This window comes from Rattus norvegicus, chromosome 11, assembly GCF_021556685.1.
Source record: "Rattus norvegicus strain SHRSP/BbbUtx chromosome 11, alternate assembly SHRSP_T2T, whole genome shotgun sequence".
NCBI classification, from domain to species: Eukaryota; Metazoa; Chordata; class Mammalia; order Rodentia; family Muridae; genus Rattus; species Rattus norvegicus.
In genome coordinates this window covers 68,720,884-68,742,728 of record NC_141544.1, presented here as the reverse complement: position 1 = coordinate 68,742,728, position 21,845 = coordinate 68,720,884, and the positions used below count along the sequence as shown (strand labels likewise).

Below are 21,845 nucleotides of genomic sequence, written 5' to 3'. Positions count from 1 at the left end.
AGGCAACACACACACATACCCATGAAAAGAAAATAAATAAATCGCCCCCCCCCCAATAGATGCAATGTAGAGCAGAATTACAGGATGTGCTGGGAGCATCTGAACCCAAGCTTGCCCACTGGGGATATCTTTTCGGGTTTGGCTTTCCTCACCCTCCACTCTATAGCTGAGCAAAGTAACAGGTGCGTGCAGAGCGAAACCTAATCCGAAAGGGCAAAGGCCATTTCCTCCTTCTGCCTTACCCTCTGGCTCAACTGGCAGTGTGATTCCAGGCCTGTGGCATGTGCACTCGGGCAGCCTATCCCAGCTGTCCTGACACTTGGCTGCACACAGCTCTTCGGCAGGTGTTTGGCTCCGTTCCCTTTGGTCGTGCCCAGTCTGAACTGGCTGTTAGCAGGAGAGTCCAAGGACAACATTCCCAAAACACACTAGGCAATGTTTTGGAAGCTACTACAGGCTAGATGAATGGCGGTAACAGAGAGGGAAATAAATGTCTAACGACCCCTAAAGATGCAAATAATAAAGTATGGTGATAAAAGTTCTAAAAGAACACTAGAGGGATATGCTCTCGACGTGACAATGCCAGGAAAGCTTTTCTGAAAAACTAATAGGAAAACTGTGCCCTGGAGGACAGAAACAAGATGTAGACTGTGAGGAAGGGAGATGGGGAAGCGGCAGCTGAGAACGGCCTTTGTTGGGAGGAGGTGAGGTAGAGGATGAATCTCAAACGGACATTCACAGTAACATTGAGATGACATACCCCTCGCCCCATCCCGGTGTACTTGAATTAAATCTAACAGAATTCTAGGACCTAGTTTCTATTTTTAAAAGGAATTACCATGGCTGACGTGAAGTGAATTGGTCGAAGGCATGAAGAGGGTGGACGGAAGAGTCAGAAGCCAAAAAGTGTCAGGAAAAGATTTTATTGAATTCAAAGAAAATGTCATCAGCAGAGATGTGAACAATCCCTGTGTCATAGATTAAGTGATGGGGGAAGATTGTGTTAAAATCAGCATCCAGGTTCATGCTGAAGCAGTCAGGTGGGGACTTGAAAGTTCTTAGATTCAGAGAAATGGAGGATAATGGAGGGAGATGAGGTGGCCCACGAGGATAGGAAATCAGTAGTTCCATTATGGATATATTCAGTTGAAACAAATCTATGAAACATCTGTGGGGAGATGTCAGGTAGGTTACACAACTTCGGGAACAAGTGGCGAGCAAGAGGTGTGCACGTGGGTGAGCCACATACCAGGCCATTTGAAGCCTTAGTTTTTTTAAGAAACCCTGGGATGATAAAAGAACTGAGTTCAGATCATAGATGAATACCAGAGAGATAAGAGTAAGAGAAAGATAGTTAAGGAAATACCTCAGTCAATAAAGTGTTTGCCAGTAAAATAGAAAGATTCCACAAATCAACATTTTAAAAAATTCCGTGTGTGGTGGTACATTGGGGAGGCAGGAACAGGTGATCTCTGGGAGTCATTGGCCAGCCAGCTTAGCTGAACTGATGGCTTACAGGCACCCAACCTCAAAAAAGGCAAGGTGGGGACCGGGTAATGGCTCAGTAGGTAAGGTCACTTGCTGCCAGCCCCGATGACCTGATTTCCATCTCTATGATCCACATGGTGGAAGGCCAGAATCAACTACTCTAAGTTATTCTTTGACCTCCACATGTCATAACAGGTGTGAACAGAGAATAATTTTTAAAAAGCAAGGCAGATGGTGCCTGAAGAACAACCTGAAGGTGACCTCTGGCCTCCACATGAGCCTGTACACATGTACACACACGTAGACAACCTACTCTCCCCACTCCCAACATGCGCATGCACACACACACACACACACACATACACACACACACACACAGACACACACACATGCATAACACAAGAGAAAGAACATCAGAAAAGGAGAAGCAAAAGGTAAAGTTGGAGAAGGCAGGGAAAAAAAGCCATGGGAAAAATTTTCCACTGTATTAAATGCCACTTAGGAGTCTCACCACAAGAGGCTGAAAAGCAGAGTGGGCTGGGAATTGCTGAAGTCCTTAGGAGTCTTAAAAGGAGAAATTTGATGGAGCAGTGGAGACTAAGCCAATTGGAATGGGAAGGACGTTGAATCAGCAATTGGAGACACAGTGTCTGCTGGCAAAATTGTTTTAGAGACTCAGGATGCAGACAGAAGGAATCTGTTTATTTTAACTGTTGATAGTCCAAGATAATAAAGGTGGCGTGTTTACAGTACAAATGCAGTAAACTGGCAAGGTTTAAGCAGAAACACGCAGGACTTGAGAAGGTGGTGTAGGACAGCACTTGAAGGGTGTCCAAAGGGTGGCCTTTGGTGAGAGGAAAGAACTTTCCTTAGGTAAAGAAGACTGACTACTTCTCTCTGATGGGGCAGGGAGAGCGAGAAATTTGAACCCAGATGTCAGAAATTCCTGCGTCAGAAAATTCTAGAACAAGCTTATTTATGATATAGGATAATTCTGCCAGGCAGTGGTAAGTTGCTCTCTCAATTTGGCTGTCTGGAATGCGTAGTGACATCATCTGGCTCAGTCTTTGTTTCCAACCACCCCCCCTGCTCCCCCAATCCTCTCTTGCAGCCCCTTACCCAAAGCCAGCTTCTAACACTTCCCACACCATGTGATGAGAGACAATACCTCCACCTGCCAAGACCCACTAATCCCCTAACAGCTGTGGATCTGGTCCACACCCTGCACTCTTGCTTCTTCAATCGCCTGTCAGGAGGAATGGAGGTGGCTTCTGGGCTTCTTTCTACCAATGCTGCAGGTTTCCTCCTTTACCTTAGGTCTTGAACACAGCATAGCTTTCTCTGGGAAGTCAAAGCCAGCATTAGCTCAACTGGCTTCACTTTTGTGAATCTGATGCTCATTAAGTTAGAAGGACAAAGGTTGGGTCTATGCGAAGACATTTACATGGACAGGGGCAGCTGGGTGTTCACAGGGAACATGATGCCCTATTCTTTGGTCCCATGACACAAACTACAGTGTAAATTTAATTTAATTAGTATTTTTGGATAGTAAAATATCAAGTATACCAATAAATAAATAAATAAAAGATATCTGATATCCACAACAAAAGTTTCTGGCTATCTCGATATAAAAAGTATCTAAAAAAGATAAGCCATTAACCAAGACTTCTGTATCTCAGTGTAAATGTGTGTATGGGGGGGGGCATCTACATGCTACGGCACACATGTCGGGGTCAGAGGATATCAGGTGTTAGCCTTTTTCTTTTCCTTTGTTTGCAGCAGGGTCTCTCTTGTTGTGCCACTATGCTGTTTAATATAGGCTAGTTACCCTAAGAGCTTCTTGGGGGGACCTTCCTTTCTCCACCTTCCATTTTGCTAGAGAAAAGCTGGGATTGCAGACACATGCCTCCACTTCTGGCTTTTCACTTGGGTTCCAGGCTGTCGGGCTCACACAGCAGGGTTTGTAACCTACTGAGCATTTGGTCCAGCTCCCAATCCCCCTACACCAGGCTCATACAGTTGACCCTTTGATTTCACTGTGAACTACAGCAAAACATGCCCACTATCCAAATAGGTTCTTTGGAATCCTGAAGGCTAGTCTTAAAGGTACATACATGAATGAGGTCAATAACGAGGAGGGTGGGCATTTTAATTTCAACATTCAGAAAATCAGGAAATGAACTGGAATGTGAACACCAGCTGACATTTCTGACAAGTAGTTCTGAGCTCAGTCTTTGGCAATGAGATCCAATGCCCTTCTATACAGGACTCAAACAGGGGCCTTACAAGGAAGTCACATGCAGTGGAAATTCCTTCCACACACAAGCAGAAGACCTAACTCAAACAGAAACACTTTTTTCTTTGTCTCTGCCTAACAGAGAACAAGACAGGCGGGAAAAGAATGTATTAAATCTTATTTGCTTCTTGCTAACCTAACTTGGAATTTTGATTTTAATTTTAGGCTTAGTTCAGCTGTTGCTAAATCATAATGGAAAAGGAACGTATACTATTTCGAAGAGTGGGGAATCCCGCACTAACAAACTAACACTTTTAATTCTAAGTCCTGGAAGTAATGTTCCTTGTTTTCCCTAGTGGCTGTCAGCTCACATTCAACTTGTAACCTGGAAAACATAAACAAGACCTCATCACAGTGTCACCTGTGCCCTGGAGATTACTTGGCAGTGTGTGAGGACTTCCTCTGGAAACAACACCACTTTTATTCACAGAGCAGTGCACTTGCATTGGGGACAATGGCAAGGCCAGAACGGGGGGGGGGGGGGGGGGGGGGGATGAATGGGAGCCATTCATCTTATTAATGAACAGAAAAGTCAACTGAAACGAGGCACCTCTGTTTGACTATGCCCAAGGCGACCTGCAAGGCACCAATGACAAACATGCTCAGTACACTAAAAATAATAAAATACTAAAAATTAAAAAAAAAAACACTGTAGAATCATAAAAGGAGAAATACCAATGTGGGAGGAGGAGAACTTGCTCATCAAGCAGGACCAGATTGCCATGAGATACCCAGGTGTCTCAGCATCTGCTGCCTGGTTCCTGGCATGACTACGTCTGTTTGTGACAACACAGGACCCTAACGACATTTTTTTAGAGCCACATTATTCAGGAACATGATACAAAAAGCCCAATTCAACCTGATTTCATTTAACAGTTAAATTCCAATAGTTGGGATGCCCGAATTTCCCGTAAAAAAATGCATTCTATCTTAGTCTGTTTACCTTGGTCTTTTCGCCTACGATGTTCTTTTCTAGTTCTGTGATTTTCCGGTTTAGATGATCTAGAATCTCCTTTTCCTTCATGAGCTCAGCCGTCTCGGATTTCTGTTCTCCATCCAAAAGAGCGCATTCCATATCCAACTAAGGACATAAAAGAAAGGTCAGAAGCATCTCACCTTCAGGAAACACTGCCTGTGTTTAACAGATTCTCAACAATTGTTACTGACCATCCATATTGTAGGGTACAGAGAGCCAGCATGAGACTTGGAAATGTCTACCTAAGAAAGCCAAGAGAGCCTACAATTGGCTTAAAAAGCTAGTTAGCCAGCCACTTAAAAGTTTTCTACTGTAACTTCTCTTCAGGGATATTTTGCCTGTTTGCTTCGGCTCTAGCACAAGAATGAACTACCTTGGGTACAACCAGCTCTTGTTTGTCCCTGGAGTCTGAGGAGCAAATGTCATGAGGGCTGCCTATTAGAGAGGCCCACATTCCTAAGGGATTTCAGGGGGTACAGGAGACAACAGGTGGGGAATCCCCTCACTGGACTCTCAGGATCATTGGCACCATCTGTGAGTGCTGATATGCAGACCCCACCCCTACCCCAGGCAAAATTCTGTCTTCTACCACTCCATGATAGTAACATTAAAACTGCTGCTACATTTTACTTCTATTAGATGAGCAAATCTATGAAGTTGTCCCACAAAGCTAAGCCTTGTGATTCATCCACATGTGAATCTCCTAATAGAACCTATCTAATTCCAACTCGTGGTAAGAATGCTCAGAAAATGTAAGTTGGATTAGAACTGGAACACTTTATCAATACAGGTTAAATTATAATCAGAAAGCACATATTATACTAACTAAAAAAGTTTAGCTAGATATAAACTGTTAAATATGGCTTTAATATGCTTATGTCATCAGATCACACACACACACACACACACACACACACAGAATGGAAGGCAGGACACTGTAGAAATGATTCCCGCTGAATAAATGCTTGCTCATGTTGAGTTCTATGTATCCGCCGCTCAAGCCTGTGCCACAATGAACAGAAACGTATTTAAGCTGATGGGAAAATAGAAAAACAGGAAACAGCAGATATTGAGCTTCCAGCTTATACCTCTCTGGACGATTCATCCATTTGGTCATTTATATCTTTGATTTTCTGCTCAAGTTCCTCAAGGTTGTTCAGAATCACCATCCGGGCGTCTTCCATTGCAGCCAACTCCTGAGTCCTCTGTTCCTCACCCACATCCTCTGGGGTCTGCGTTCAAGCAAAACAGAAATGGGTTATTCACATCCCAGTTCTACAATTTTCCTACTAGACTTTTATAAAGCAGCTTCAAAGCTTAGACTCTTCTTCCACACAGGTATAGGAAACACGCCAAGGAGGGCCAACATGAGCTATATGAGACCTTTTGTTTTGTACCAGAACAAAATTAATCAGTTTAAAAAGTACTGTAAAAGCATACCTGAGACAGTTTCATTGAACTATGATGGATGTTTTTCCATAGAGACTACATTGTTCTACCCAATTACATACCCAGATAAGAGCCAAAAAACCAACCTCAATTCACAAATTTGTATTCTTGCTACAGCTCAAAGAACCAAGAGTCTATCCAGACTAGAAAGTGGCAGAATGTAGAGACGAGGTGGCTTCTCCAGTGTTATAAAGTTCAGCACACACACGCACGCACACACACACACACACACACACACACACACACGCACGCACACCAGGGACCAGAAACAAGGCAGGACCTTTGACACCTTCCTCACGGGATCTCTCAGTATGTTACTAGCTTCCTTGTAAGGTCCACCTATAGAAAGAAGCCTTTTAAATATCTAGCCTCACTGCCAGGTCTTGAGGCAGAATTCCCTCTGAATGAGTATTTACACTTACTCATTTGCTTCTAATATGAGGAGGACATCAATTTTGTTTGTTTTGTTGTTTCCAAAGCAAGAGCGCATTAGTCTGTCAAGATCATGGCACACAACATCGAAGGGCACATGCGATACTGCTAGCGTATGCCATGTGTGTTGTGTTAATTCACTCTTTATTAACCTTGTCTTATAGACCTTCTTCCTATATGGCAAGTACATCAACAGGATTGAAAATAGGACACTGGTAACCATGTATTTCATGGAGAAAACCAAGTTTCATATAAAGCGATGAGAACATCCAACATGCGGGGTGACAGTGAGCTCTCATTGTCTCGTCCATTTAATGTTAAATGCTGGGGGAAGACATGGATGCTGTGAATGATGCACAAAGTCTAGCATTCCCACTGCTTAAGAAGAAAACACCTTAAAAAATGCCTTAAAATACCTTAAAAAATGCCTCTTCTGATGGCATTCGCCTATGTAATGCCATCATTAAACCACTGAACTGAGAATGGGACCCCCATCGAAGGAATCTTAGAAAGGACTGAAAGAGCTTGAAGGGGCTTGAGACCCCATATGAACAACAATGCCAACCAACCAGAGCTTCCAGGGACTAATCCACTACCCAAAGACTACACATGGACTGACCCAGGGCTCCAACCTCATAGGTAGCAATGAATAGCCTAGTAAGAGCACCAGTGGAAGGGGAAGCCCTTGGTCCTGCCAAGACTGAACCCCCAGTGAATGTGATTGTTGGGGGGAAGGCAGTAATGGGGGGAGGATGGGGAAGGGAACACCCATAGAGAAGGGGAGGGGAGGGGTTAGGGTGATGTTGGCCCTGAAACCAGGAAGGGGAATAACAATTGAAATGTAAATAAGAACTACTCCAGTTAATAAAGATGAAAAAAAATGCCTCTTCTTCCCTGGAATGCAGATTCGCTATCATGAGTATCACCAGAGGAGATAAAAACTTTTCTGTATAAAAACGAGATGCCAGAGCTTTTTATAATGTTATTTAATTTCCATATCTCCTAGAATAAAGTAATTTTTGGATGAGTTAAATCAGTGATCAGATATTCCCCAACTTAAATATGAAAACAGCACCTTGGTTAAGTAAATTCTTGAGGATTCTTCTTTAATAGATTGAAAGAGCATTCACAAGACATGGTGGTAAATGCTTATAATTCCAGAATGTGGGAAGCAGAGGCAAAAGCATTGCTGATACTTCATGGCTAACCTGATCTACACAGCAAGGTTGAGGCTAGCCAGGATTACATGGGCAGATGAAGTCACAGGCAACCAAACCAAATCAATCAACGAAATTCACAGTAATTAGATTAACCAAATAGTTGCCACACCTAAGCTCATCTACCAGGTTCATTTAATTTGTTTTCTGATCCTGACATAACTTTAAGAAAAGGTCTATCTTGTCATATTCCATTATCCATTCATATTCTTCATTTCTATTCTCTATTTCGTAGTTTTGAAAGGAGGCAGAATGACTACAGATTTACAACCTTGGCCCAGTGTGGTGTCTTACACCTTTGGCCCACATTTGGGAGGTAGAGGCAAGCATATCTCTATGAGTTTAAGGCTAGCCTGGGCTACGTAGAGAGAACCTATTTCAAAAACTAAACTAAAGCAAACTAAACTAACATCAAATTTATATCTCAATAGGATAGAACAAAGACACCTTTCAAACTTAGTTTTTCTATTATCATCTTAAATCCACTCTCTTACCAGCTAATACGACAACTGTTGACCTTTCTATCACAAAGAGTGACGTTTATTGTCTCAATGCTTTAGGATAGGAGGAGTGTCTGACTGAATGGCAGTCAAAGTCACTGCCCAGTAATCGCGGCAGGAAAGCCTCTGAAGGCTTGTATCCTGTTGGGTCAGCATTGCATATTAGGTTTCTGCTTCCAACATGGTTTAAATATATCTGTCACCAGTGGAAGAAAGCATTAAGAGAAAAGGAAACAGATGAACAGTCTGCAGACTGAACACTCAGGGGGTCAAGGAGTGACAATATGGTGTAAGGAAACACTAAATACTTACACGATGCAAGGGTTTCAGAAATGTTACCACAATGGGCATATTTAACGACACAAGGTTACTTGTTTCAATAAGTATACACAAGGGTTTTTGGAAGTTCTTGGCATATATTCAAGAGGAATTTTAAAACTGAATACTGTGTTGTTTTTTTTTAATGATTTATTTATTTATTTTTATATGTCTTGCCCGCATGCATCTCAGTGTCCAAGGTGGTAAAAAGAGTGTGTCAGATCTCCTGGAACTGAAGTGATAACGCTTGTGAGTCATCTGAAGTGGGCAGTTGGAATTGAACCCAGATCCTCTGTGGAAGCAGCAAGTACTCCAAACCACTGAGACCTCTATCCACCAGACTGACTGTATTGTGAGAATTTTACTGTAAGCTCGTAAATTAACAGAACAAAGAAAATCAGCGGAGGACCAACCTCATGTCAGCAGATGGATAGCTTCAAATAATTGCATAGTGACAAATAGTGAAAATTTAAACACAATATCCTTTACTTCCATGGTGTATTTTCTAGTACTTTTGTATCTAATTTTATAGTAATGAAGAAATACATCCCTTCTGTAGCCATACTGCCCAGGAATGTGCATCAGTAAATACGGCATCTTTGAGGTAACTTGATCCACAGAGAGAAAGAGAAGAGAGGGTAGAGATAAGAACACACTCATGCGTGTGCGCGCGCGCGCGCGCGCACACACACACACACACACACACACACACACACACACACACACACACACACACTTTTTATAGACTTCCTGCAGAGCACTTGGGTGCATGACTTTTCACTGCAGATGCAACAATTACCAAAAATGTAGGTCAGGAACTGCCTGAGTCAGTTGCCTCAGTGGTGGTCGATAGCTTCACAAAGGCCATTTGGAGGAGACTAATTCCAAGGAATTGTTCGTTTTTCATTGTTAGGTAAGTGGTAGTCAATTTCAGGCTTCCTCAACGATATACCAATTCTTTTAAAGGCAAGTTTTGAGAGTTTCCCATGTTTCTCTCTTCTCCACTTTCCCACTCACCACTTTAACCACTAGCAAACACTGACCGTTGTTAAGCAAACAATCCAGGAGTACTGTTAGGAAGAGAACATCCCAGATATTGGGTCACGAAGTTTGTCCAAGTCTTCTGTTTCTGTTCTTGAGTTAACATATATATCTGTATTTGAAATCCCTTGGGTTTTCACCCACTCATTTGTACCCTAACAAGCTTGGTGGCAATCATAGATGAGTTTGATGTTTCCTGCATCTACTAATATGGTCTGGACCCTGCACTAAATTCCAGGGCCTCCAATTCCACAAGACCTTATTTGGGCGAACTAAAACATGTGCCGGGATCTGCTTGTTTAGACAAGCTTTGTTGTCAAACACTTCTCCCAGAAGACAGCCTTTAGAGAGAGTACACAGCACAATGACATTAACACACACACACACACACACACACACACACACACACAATCGAAGCCACTCTCTATAAAAGAGAAGAAATAGAAAATAAAAATGGTGGAAAGTCACAAATCTGTCCAAAGTTTCAAAGAGGGTTATATACTTTGCCTGAGTACTCAACAACTGATATATCTATTTATATGTATAAATGTATTATGTGTATTATATATAATGTGTACAGATGCTTTGCCTGCATCTATGTCTTTGCACCTTGTACCATTATGAATAGTGCCCATGGAGGCCAGAAGAAGGCATCTGATTCCCTGGAACTGGTGCGATGGCCACTGGTTGCTGTCACAGATGCTGGGACTGTACCCAGGTTTTCTGGAAGAGCAGCTAGTGTTCTTTGAGCCATCTCTTCAGCCCCAACCCAGTAACTTTTCATTCCTTAATCCCTCCTCCACCTTACCACCCTCACTGCTAAGTTCTAAACTTTCCAGCGGGAACGCCAGATGTGCTATGGAGAATTTGTCTTCTCTGAGAATTTGTCCAAGAGTAATATGGCATGAGAAGAAAGAAGTGATTGATACGCCACACATGTTTAATTCACCACAGTCCTGATGTATAACAGGAAGTGCTCAATAATACATAAGAACTCCTGATCAGGAAAAATCAGTATGAAACTGGGGACCACCATGTTACGTGAAGTAACTCAGTGTTGAGTGGTTTTGCTCATATATGAGGCGGGAGCAGCATGTGCTAGAATGAGGACTATTAGGAAAAGGAGAGTGAGACAATGGAGAGGAAGCAGGGACTAAGGCAGGATAACAGAGGAGATGAATGTAATCCTATTACATCACAGGCATGTGTGGAAGTCTCATAACGAAACTCACTCAACTAACACATGCTTAATAACATTTTAAAAATCCAACGAATGAAAATTTCCCAACAGGATTTTGAAAAACAAAACAGGATAGTACATTATATATAAATGCCCCTTTAGTGATGGGGAGCCATGAAGAATAGTAGGCGTGTGTATTAATCTATGCACAGGCAATATGACAGGGAGGCAAGATACATAGCTTTACCTCACTTAAGTCTATAGCTGGGATGGGCAAGGAGAGACATCTCTTTACCCCAGGGTGGCTACATTTTCACAGTGTGAATAGCATTTTACAGCAGTGGTTCTCCACCTTCCTAATGCTGAGACCCTTTAATACAGTTCCTCATGTTGTGGTGACCCCTGACCATAAAAATATTTTTGATGCTGTTTCTTAACTACTATTTTGCTACTGAATTGTAATGTAAATATCTGTGTTTTCTGAAGGACTTAGGCCACCCTTGTGTGAAGGTCATTTGATCCGGAGGGGTCACGACCCACATGTTGAGAATCTCCCTAATTTGCTGCGCCTTATCATCCATCTTTCATAAAAGCTGCACTCCAATGACAAGAAAATACCCGTGGTAAACCTCTCCTTTCCCTGTGGATGGATGCGCATGGCCCTAGGCCCCATTTGTAGTCTCTGCACCCAACATTACCTTCGGTAGGATACTGAGGTAGGAGGACTCATTGGTTGCTTTCAGAAATGCTGCTGAGGATGGTGGAGGCATCCTGGTGAGGTCACCAAGCAGTTCATCGTTCTTGCTGCCCCTGGGGGCCAGGAAGCTGGCACTATGACCCAGGCTCCCGAAGCCAGCAATGTCAACATCCTGGAGAGAGCCCTTCCGGTGGCACCTGTACCTGGCGTCCGGGCACACCAGAGCTTCCTCAAACACAGACTCTTCATCCGACAGCTGAAGCTTCTCAAGCTCCTTGTTGATTTTCTGCACATCAGCCACTGTGGTGCCAGCGGACAGGCGGCGACCTTCCGGCTTCGTGTACTCAGCACAGAGACTGAGGATGGTCTCCAGCCGCTGCCGCTCCTACAGCGAGGAAGGAAGCACGGTCAGCTAGGATGACAGAATGGAGATGAATCCAGACCCACTGAGGAGCTGGAGAGCTCATTCACATAATGGTCCACCACCCTTCCTTCTGAGGTCTTCCCCCACCTCCTCCTCCTCCTCTTTCTCCTCCTCCTTCTCCTCCTCCTCCTCCTCCTCTTCCTCCTCCTCCTTCTCCTCCTCCTCCTCCTCTTCCTCCTCCTCCTCCTCTTCCTCCTCCTTCTTCCTCCCTCCCACCCCCTCTCTCTCTCTGATGTCTTGCTGTATTGGAGGATTGTCCTTAAACTCACAGTCCTCAGTCTCTTTAGGGCCGGGATACAGACATCCACATCCACACCTGACTTCCATTTAAGGACCTAGATGGAACTGGAACTGCTTACAATTCCTGGTTTCTCCCGTAAACCCTGTGTTAGCTATATGATCTTCACCTATAATAAACCTGGGCTAACTATAGCCTATATCATAGTCCAATAAAAATCTTCTTGATTCAAAGTCTCCAAAACTCTGAGAATAAACACACAAACAAAAGGGGACAACCACAATACACAAACCTCCACTTCCTATCAGACAATAACCATCTCTTTCAACATTATGGACTCATAATACTTGTGCTTAAAATGAACACTCTTAACTTCACAGACAAATCGTTCTTTTACTGTTAAAAATGCCAAGAGGAAAATGACGTTTAAAGTATCTCTCAATGCACAGGGCTTCTCTCTGTCTTCATTTTTCCCCCCTTACATCAAAAATTTCAAAACGTTTAAATATCTGGTCACCACATACAGGTCTTCTTTAGTTCTTCATATGAGTATGTCTTTTAAGTGTATGAATGGTGCCAGAGGGATAGCTCAACCAGGAAAGGCACATTCTAACAAGTCTGGTGACCCAAGTTCAATCCCTAGGACCTAAATGGTGAAAGAAGAGAGCTGACCTCTGACCTCCATATGCGTGCTGTGACATGTGGGCACACAAGTATACTCCTTAACACACACACACACACACACACACACACACACAAATCCACAAAATAAATAAGTAAATAAACTATATAATTAAAATATATCATTGTTGCAATAAAATAAAGGACATTTCACATCAAGTCCAGATAGAATGGCATTGATATAGCTCAAAATCTAAAATCATTGAATATTTGATTCATGCAGCTGGAATATAAAATAATAATTTACTTACTTAAAAAAAAAGACCACAGACCATCAATGTCTCAAGTAACAGCAATCATTAATTGACCCCTCATCAGACTCTATACAAAAGTGTAGTCATTTACAACCTTAAGCAAATTAATAACATAATTATGAACAGTGGGAAACAATTTTCCAAGCGCTTCTCGTAAGCCTAGGCAGCCTTGTCTGTGAGGTGGGGAGCCTCACATAAATTTAATGCAAATGAAAATCAAAATCAAAACCAAAACCAAAGGCCATATGTGGCGATTAAATCCTACCACATTGAGAAGAGACATCAAAAGCCCCCCGTTGAAAACTACTTCACAGACTGGCAATCAGTAATAAAATAAGAACATACTCTGCACACTGGGCTGCTGAATTTCATTCCAGTGCAGCTAATTTGCGAAGACAATTTCAGAGAGTTCTCTCTTAGTTGAGGTAGTAACAGAGAACGCATTAACAGCCCTGTGGTCCCCCAGTTTCCATTCACTGCACTAAGTGGCAAAATTTAGACCTCATTTAAAGTGTATCTGACATATGTGAGCCCTTTCAAGTACCCCCCTCCCTCTAAAAGAGTAATAACTTGTTCAAAACGTCCATTGAACCGGTCCCTGTTAAGTCCCACCTCCCTGTTACTGCTTAAACTTCTGGGCTCCAGCTGCAGGTCTGTCCTCATGGCCTCTTCCCAGACAGGCGCTCATAGTTGTGCAAGCCTCGCTCCTTTCATCCAGGCGCCCGGGTCCTTATTTATCTCTGCAGCTGCCAGCACCTGCCAAGCCCTACCCACCTCAGCCTCTATACAGGAAGAAATACACACACACACACACACACACACACACACACACACACACACACACACACACACACACCTCTCCTTTCTCCACAGCATTCACACCACGGACCAAATCTCCAAAGAAAGCTCGCCCTTCTGAAACGTGGGTTGAAGCTGAAACATCTAGGCTCAGCCTCAGCCATCACTGACCATACAGGATGCACACAGTAGCCTTTCCCACTTGGGATTAATCTGGCATTTACCCATTTACATTTAGTGCGGTCCCAGCGAATGGCATAAGCTTCAAACGAAGGAAAGGTGCTCCTGCCTAGACTGGGAGACACAATCCTTCCTCTCACATCTCCTTCCCAAAATAGTTGCCGTCTAGGCTGTTGCTTAATCCCAGAGGGAATAAATGATCCCAACCCTATGACGGAAGCTATTTCAGCCAGCGAAATGCAGTATTCAAAGGCTTGTGCACAGGAAGCTCGGTCTACTGGTATGCGTCTCTCTATTCTCATCACCCCATTCACAGGCAATCTGTCCAGACTGAATCAGACACACAGGCAGCACTGCTGCCCACCAGTCTGAAAGAAATCCAGGCGGTGCCGAGACACGCTGGCCCCTTAAAAACCTACACCAAAGAGAAACAAGTGCGTCAGTAGAGAGAAGGCAAAACATTTCAGAAGGCACTTCAGGAAGCCTTTTAAGGAAAACGCAGAGCACAAGCAACCCTCTACATACTGCTCCCTTCAGCCCGCTCCACTGTGGTGTCTGGTTCTGCACTAGTCATCACACGGGGATCCTTCACCTTTCCTGTAGGACCTCAAGCCAGGACACAAACCCCTACCGAGACTTGGCTTTCCTTGAAGCTTTACATTGCAATCTGCAAAGACAGAGGTAGCCCCGAATCCCACATCAGTAATATCCCATTCACAACACTGGTGGCTGCCACTCCAGGAGCCAACATCACTGCAATGCTAAGAATTCAGAAAGCAAAACTACTGCAAAAGCATTTTCCTCTCCTTTCTCGTTTCCCCTCCCTGCATCTCTCTATCTCACACGTACCAAGGACTTTATGACGGGGTCATAATAGCTTAGAAAGTGTAATGAAAATATTGCTGTGCGGCTTTCTGAACTTAGCCATTACAAACGTAAAGAAGGTGTCGAGGCTTGGCAATAGATTTTTATTCCCAAACTCTCTACTTCGGAAGAATATTTCTATTATATGTGCTCTATTCTATTCTGTGTATGCTCTATTACAGGCCTCAAATAGAATAGTGAAAACCACCCTGGAGTCCTGGAGCCCTGGAGCCAACATCTGCTGGTCTAGCCCACAAGACTTGGAAATACTGAATAAATAAATTACACAGAAAACCAGCTACCAATGCATAAACAGAAGTGAAATGCTTGCTGGATGATTTGTGATAATATGCTGAGTCGGTTATTTCACACAATACAAGTGTCAGCCTGGCATACTTACATATGATTGGTCAAAAGGAGTACGTTTCTCTTGTCAAAAATGCCTCCTTTGACAGTTAGGTGTGGTTCTACTTTTCTATTTCTCCATAATCTTGAGTTTGGAAAAAAAATCTATAAATTTACTTGTTTCCTGGTGGTGTGTATAGAATATGTGGATGTAAATAAAGAGCCCCTCTTCACTCATATTTAACAGGAGTACAAGCAAGTGATCCTTTACAAAAACAGCCGTTGACAAAGGCTTACGACCCCCCACCCCCTATGGATTAAGGATGGAGCTGTAGCTCTGCGGCAGAGCCCAGAGATCTAAAACTGAGGAGCAGAACGTGAAGAGGCAGAGTTCAGAGCACACGGGCAGAATTTCCAGGATGCCAGGAGCACATGCTAATGTCTCAGGTACGGAGGTCTGGCTTGGTGATGGGGACGTATACCTGTAATCCTGGCATTTAAATACTAACGAGTCTTCTATGTGTGCATAGTTCCTCGCACATTTAAACCCCTTAAAGGAGGTAACCAAGATGTTAATATTTTCTTTTCCTGGGCATGGGACAAAATTGTTTTTCTACTCCCCATCCCTAAATTACATGGTCTTCAGATCTGTGCTAGCCCTTGGAAGGCCAGAAGCAATGGAAGCCAGTACGTCAACAGGCTGGTATGATTTATTACATGTCAGCTATGACAGACTGAGCCCAGCTAGTGCTAGCCCCGTCAGTCTTGGTACCCAGAGAGGAAGTATGGAGCAAAAGTCTTAGTCAACCTACACTGGTCATGAAGTATATGGAAGAAATAGATCTATGCTATTTTAAATCTCTTAAATATTCATTTTTCCCCTATAGAAATTGTGGTTCATTTTAGCAGGAAAACAGCCCAAAACTTGAAGAGAAGAGACACAAGGATCCTGGTAAAGAATCCTCAGTTACTTACTGAATAAACCTTCGTTTGGGGTAGGGTTGGTAGTATATGATAAAGGACAGAGCTTGCACACTGCAAAAAGATTAACTACACAATTTCCTATGGAAGCCTTGGGTGAAGGTCTATCCCTCAACCAGCGGACTGAAACTTCATGATCAATCAATCGTCAATGAGACATGCCTACATCACAAAGGCTCAATAAAAGCCGTATAGGCGACAGACTACAAAACAGTGTGTGTGTGTCTTGCCTCATTCCACTCTCCAAGGCTGGTAGAATAGTGTGTCCTGACTCCTCTGGGAGACAGCGAAGCCAGTCCCACTTCTGTTAGCCTCCAGACTCCGCCCTGTGTGCCTCTTTCTCTGGCTGATGTCTCTTGATTTGTTTTCTCAACTGTCTAAAACTGTGGCCATTATAGCCTGCAGAGAGTTCTTTTTTTTTTTTTTTCCTCTTCATTTTTTTTTTTATTAACTTGAGTATTTCTTATATACATTTCGAGTGTTATTCCCTTTCCCAGTTTCCGGGCAAACATCCCCCTAATCCCTCCCCCTCCCCTTCTTTATGGGTGTTCCCCTCCCCATCCTCCCCACATTATCACCCTCCCCCCAACAATCTAGTTCACTGGGGGTTCAGTCTTAGCAGGACCCAGGACTTCCCCTTCCACTGGTGCTCTTACTAGGATATTCATTGCTACCTATGAGGTCAGAGTCCAGGGTCAGTCCATGTACAGTCTTTAGGTAGTCTTTAGTCCCTGGAAGCTCTGGTTGCTTGGCATTGTTGTACATATGGGGTCTCGAGCCCCTTCAAGCTCTTCCAGTTCTTTCTGATTCCTTCAACGGGGGTCCTATTCTCAGTTCAGTGGTTTGCAGCCTGCAGAGAGTTCTATGAGAACTTCTAGTGGATTATTGAATATGATGTTCTTTGGGAAACTCCTAGACCTGCAGGCGGCATCAGACATGGTGTGCTGTGTAGAGGAAGCAGCCTTTCACCTTGTAACTGGCCTTTCATACCCCCACTCACCTTTCTGCCGTTCTTATCATTTCAGGACAAATCATCTGGTTAAGAAGCTATACTGGCTCCTGCGGATTGGTTTGGCAAACTTCCTTCATGTGAGAGATAACAGTTCACTAACAATACTCTAGACTGTCTGAGAAGTCTGTTTTCAAATTCACAGTCAAGAAAGGACTTCACTGTGCCATTCTTGGTTTAGAAGGTACTGACTCTGTGCCCATCCAAAGTGTTGTTCTGGAATGGGGCTCATCGGTGGGGTAGAGAAGGAATGGGACACATTAGTGGGGTTGATTTGGAATGGGGAACATCAGTGGGGTTGAGAAGGAAAGGGGCACATCTACAAAATGAAAGTTCAATGGCTTTAAGTGGCTATATCTGTCTGGGAGGCAACGGCAGGTTGTTGGAAGGTAACTAACAATGTGGCAAATACTAACTCCCCTTCACACTCCTGTCATAAGTGAATTGCTATGAAGATTGTATGGGAATGCACTATCATCCTCCTTTGTTACAAAATAATAACCATGAAAAGAAAACATAAACAACTGACTAAGACACTTAACTCTGACTTTCAATATCCCTTTAGGACACTACCTACACTGAGGAAAAAACCCAACATACAGCCTAAGGAGATGGAGACCATCTTAAGTGTTCTTCTTAAGTGTCCTCTTTGGTCCCTTTCCACCACTGTGCCACTGTAGGTAAACACACAACTCAGGGCCAGACCCCCGGAGTTTGATTCTGGTTCTGAATGTACATTTGTAGCTTCGGGCTAGGCAGGTGCCTTGTGTTTCAGTTTAGTGTATAAAACAGGGTCATAGAGTGTGACTTGGCAGTGTTGTGCTGAGATGAGACTTTTCTCCCTGTCCCACAGTAACCTGGGGGAAATCACTTGAACGGCTCACCACTACTCGTTCCTCTAGTCTCACCAATACAGACCAACATATGCTCCCTGTGGCACATTAAATCAAATAGATTAGGTTCTAGAAAAAATTAGCCTTAACAAAACCCACTCTCTAATATACACTTCACCCTAGACACAAAACCCAGGTTGCTACTCACACTGCCCTCGGCTCTGCCTTAGAACTTGAGGTCAGCTGAGTAACATTATCATGCAAATGCCTGAGCTGTTAGGTCACTTCCTGTCTGTGTTTCTACTCAGAGACAAGAAGCTCTTTCAGTGTTATGTCGCCAAGCAATTCTCCAAACACACATTGTACTCTTACACACGTGTGCCTTGTCTCCTTCAAGCCTATTACCTCTACTATTTTAGCTGTGTCCCTATGATAGAAGGGACTGGTAATTTAAAAAAATGTAAATGTAAAAATATTATGATAATTAAAACACATTTCGTTATTAACACATGTAATAGTAGAGTATAAAATTATAGCTTGTATCAAGTACATATTTATGCTGAGGGAGTATTTATCTGTATTTTCTTCCATATCAAACATGCCTAATGTAATATAGTCTAACTAATTTTAGTAATTTTTACCTAGCAATGTTTCTTTTAGCTGACTTTTCCACCTCACGATTACTTGTATTTTGTTAGTCAGACTCAGGTTCATTTCAGCAAGCAGACCCTGGCAACAAGGACCCTCTATATTTGTCATTTACAGTTGACGGGCAAGCAAGCAAGCAAAAATAAAGTTGAAGCTGAAAGACCTTTAATATTAACATATTATTCCAAAATGATATGAGCAACTGTGTAGCACTGGGGTGGGGAGCGGACGAGTAGCATTCAAAGGGAGGGGGAAATGTGTGTCTTTTTATTAAAGCACTCATTCAAAATAAAGAAAATTCATGACAGAAAAAAACATGTCCTATGACATCTAAGAAACCTGTCGCATGGCTTTACTCTTTGTGTTGGAGGAACCACAACCAGCAACATGAGCTACCAGATGCTACAGATGCTACCAACATGACCATTCTCTGCCTAATTTTCACTTTAGCTTAACCAAATTCTAGATCATGTTGTTTCTTCTGCAAGATTATAATCTACAAAACACCAGATGAAAAAATTACTTTAGAATTTTACATACTATTTTATTCTATTCAATGAAAATCGATTTTGTGGGTGGCACTAAGATCTGTACATTCTACAGCGCTATCCTTGGATCTGGAGGGATGACACAACAGTTACAGGCAGCTCTTATTAGAGGAACTGGGCGGTTCTCATCACCGAGTGATGGCTCACAAACTTCTGTAACTCCAGATTCAAGGGATCCAGTGTCCTCTTTTTCTGGCCTCTACAGGCACCATACATGCATGTAACACACATACATACATGCATGCACCACTTTCACACACATAAACCAGAAAAAATTAAAAAACCCTTTATTTATTCTCTTACAAAAATATAGTAATTCTTCATACATAAAGACAATAGAGAAAAATATCGGGAAACTACATATACAAAGAGAAAATAGACTGTCCTCGAGAAAATCATTGTAATGTTGTTAGTTATGATCCATGAAACATGGGAAATTCTCTATTTTAATATGTAAAGACTCCTCACAAAGTCTTAAGCATCTTACGAAGGGAATGCATCTTCATTGGGGAATGTTAGGAATGCGACTACATTTTCCTTTCTTTAAGGACAGTTTGTGAAACTCTAGCCTGCCTGGCATGGTTTAGACCTCATCTGCATCATCTGCTATATTCAATAATCAAAAGGAGCAATAAATATAAAAGGAACATGGTGCTTTTAAGCCAACTCAGCATTTTCTACAGATTCTATCTTTCCTCAAAACCCAAATGACAATCCCAGAGAAAGGATATGGTTTTAGCATATTTGAATGAGAACCATCAACTTATCTAAAACAAAAGCATTTCGATAGAACATACCATACTGCACAAAAAGCTCTTCCCCTAGAGTTAAATGGACTTTATCTGAGGCACAGATGAAGCCGTTCTGAACTTCATAAAGCTAATCTTCTTAATTGAGCTCTTGGGAACAGGAAGGAGACGCACTCTTCCCTATTCTTCTTAACTTCTGCATTTTTTATGTAAGATGAACAGACTCCCAAAGAGAAGAGAGAAGGCAGACGATGTGGGTGGGAATGGGAGGGATGTGGGGGTTAACATAGCCAATAAGACAGTGCCTGATTGCGAGTCTAACAACCTGGGTTCAATATCCAGGTCCCATGGAAGAGGAGAGCCTGTAAGTTGAACTCTACATCCACAGACAGGATGTGGCACAAGAGCAAGTGTGTACACACACACACACACACACACACACACACACACACACACAAAATGAGCAAAATAAAAATGTAATTAGAATTCTTAATTAAAGTCATTTTTTTCTGGGAAGATAGAAACGAGGCAGGGATGCAGCTCTGCTGTCACGGTGCTTGCTTTGACTGCAGGGATCCCCGAGCTCGATCCCCCAGGCACCGCCTAAGTTAAACATGGCGATGGACACCCTAAATCTCAGCATGTGTGAACTGGAGGTGCATAACAGTGGGAGTCCAGCCTGGGCCACAGAAAACCCTGTCTATAAAGGAAAAACAGTAGAGATTGGTGTGTTGGTGTGTGCCTTTCATCCGAGCACTTAGAAGGCAGAAGGAGGTAAGTCTCAGTGAGTTTGAGACCAGCATGATATTCATAGAAATTCCAGGCCAGGCAGGGCTACATAGTGAGACCTTGTCTAAAACAAAACAAAACAAAACAAAACAAAACAAAACAAAACAAAACAGCAGCAGTAGCAACAACAAGAAAACACCCATAAGCATGAATCTGGGATTCTCTTTTCCTCATGTACTGTTTTAGAGCATGGAGCAGAGATGGCATAAAAAAAAAAAAACAAAAAACAAAAGACAAAAACAAAAACAAAAACAAAAAAAACCCATATAGGTTAGAGACTGTACAGTTATATAAAATAGCAACATTACTCAGTAAAGAACCAATCTGAGATTACTATAGAGCATGAGAGAAATGGGTGTAGCTAACAAAGGGCCAATATGGCAGACCCTACTGGCCTGCCTTCACTGTCTGAATGTCCAACTCTCCTATGCTCTTACACAATACTTTGAAAGGAACAATAAACGATACACCAGAGCTCTGAATTCTAAAACTTCTAATTTTAAAAACTGTCATAACTTGCATGTGAACCTACAATTACCTGAGAGTAGACTCTTAAAATATTTTAAATCAGTTCCCTTCTAATGGATCTGGGCGTTCACAGCAAAATGACTGAAATACAGAATTCCTACGTTGGTTAGACTTTTGTTGATTTGTCCCAAGCTGTAGTCCTGAGAGAAAGGAAGCTTAGTTGAGAAAATGTCCCCATTAGACTGGTGTGTGGGCAACACTGGAGAGCAAGACAGTAGTGTTTCTCCATGGCCTCTGCTTCCGTTTTGGCCTTCAGGTCCCTGCTTGAATTCCAGCCCTGACGTCCCTCGATGGTAGGGTATGATGTGGAAGTGTAAGCCAAATAAATCTTTTCCTCCCCAAGTTGCTTTTGGTCACAATCCAAAACAAGGACAATTCCCAA

At 42.7% G+C, this 21,845-nt stretch overlaps 1 protein-coding gene and 1 long non-coding RNA gene across 51 annotated transcripts in view; one reads left to right on the top strand and one right to left on the bottom strand.

Moving 5' to 3' along the window:
* The window catches only part of Phldb2 (pleckstrin homology-like domain, family B, member 2), a 219,834-nt gene that overhangs the window by 47,680 nt on the left and 150,309 nt on the right, over nucleotides 1-21,845 (bottom strand). For 28 of the 50 annotated variants that reach the window (NM_001432498.1, XM_087576899.1, XM_087576897.1 and 25 more), the window contains 3 exon segments: nucleotides 4,728-4,865; nucleotides 5,849-5,992; nucleotides 11,596-11,979. In NM_001432498.1, the coding sequence (NP_001419427.1) occupies nucleotides 4,728-4,865; nucleotides 5,849-5,992; nucleotides 11,596-11,979 (666 nt within the window). 50 annotated transcript variants of the gene reach the window in all.
* Nucleotides 14,718-19,181, top strand: LOC148002596 (uncharacterized). Its single transcript, XR_015633081.1, has 4 exons — nucleotides 14,718-14,850; nucleotides 15,216-15,492; nucleotides 15,626-15,825; nucleotides 17,385-19,181. It is a non-coding gene; the product is annotated as an uncharacterized LOC148002596 (long non-coding RNA).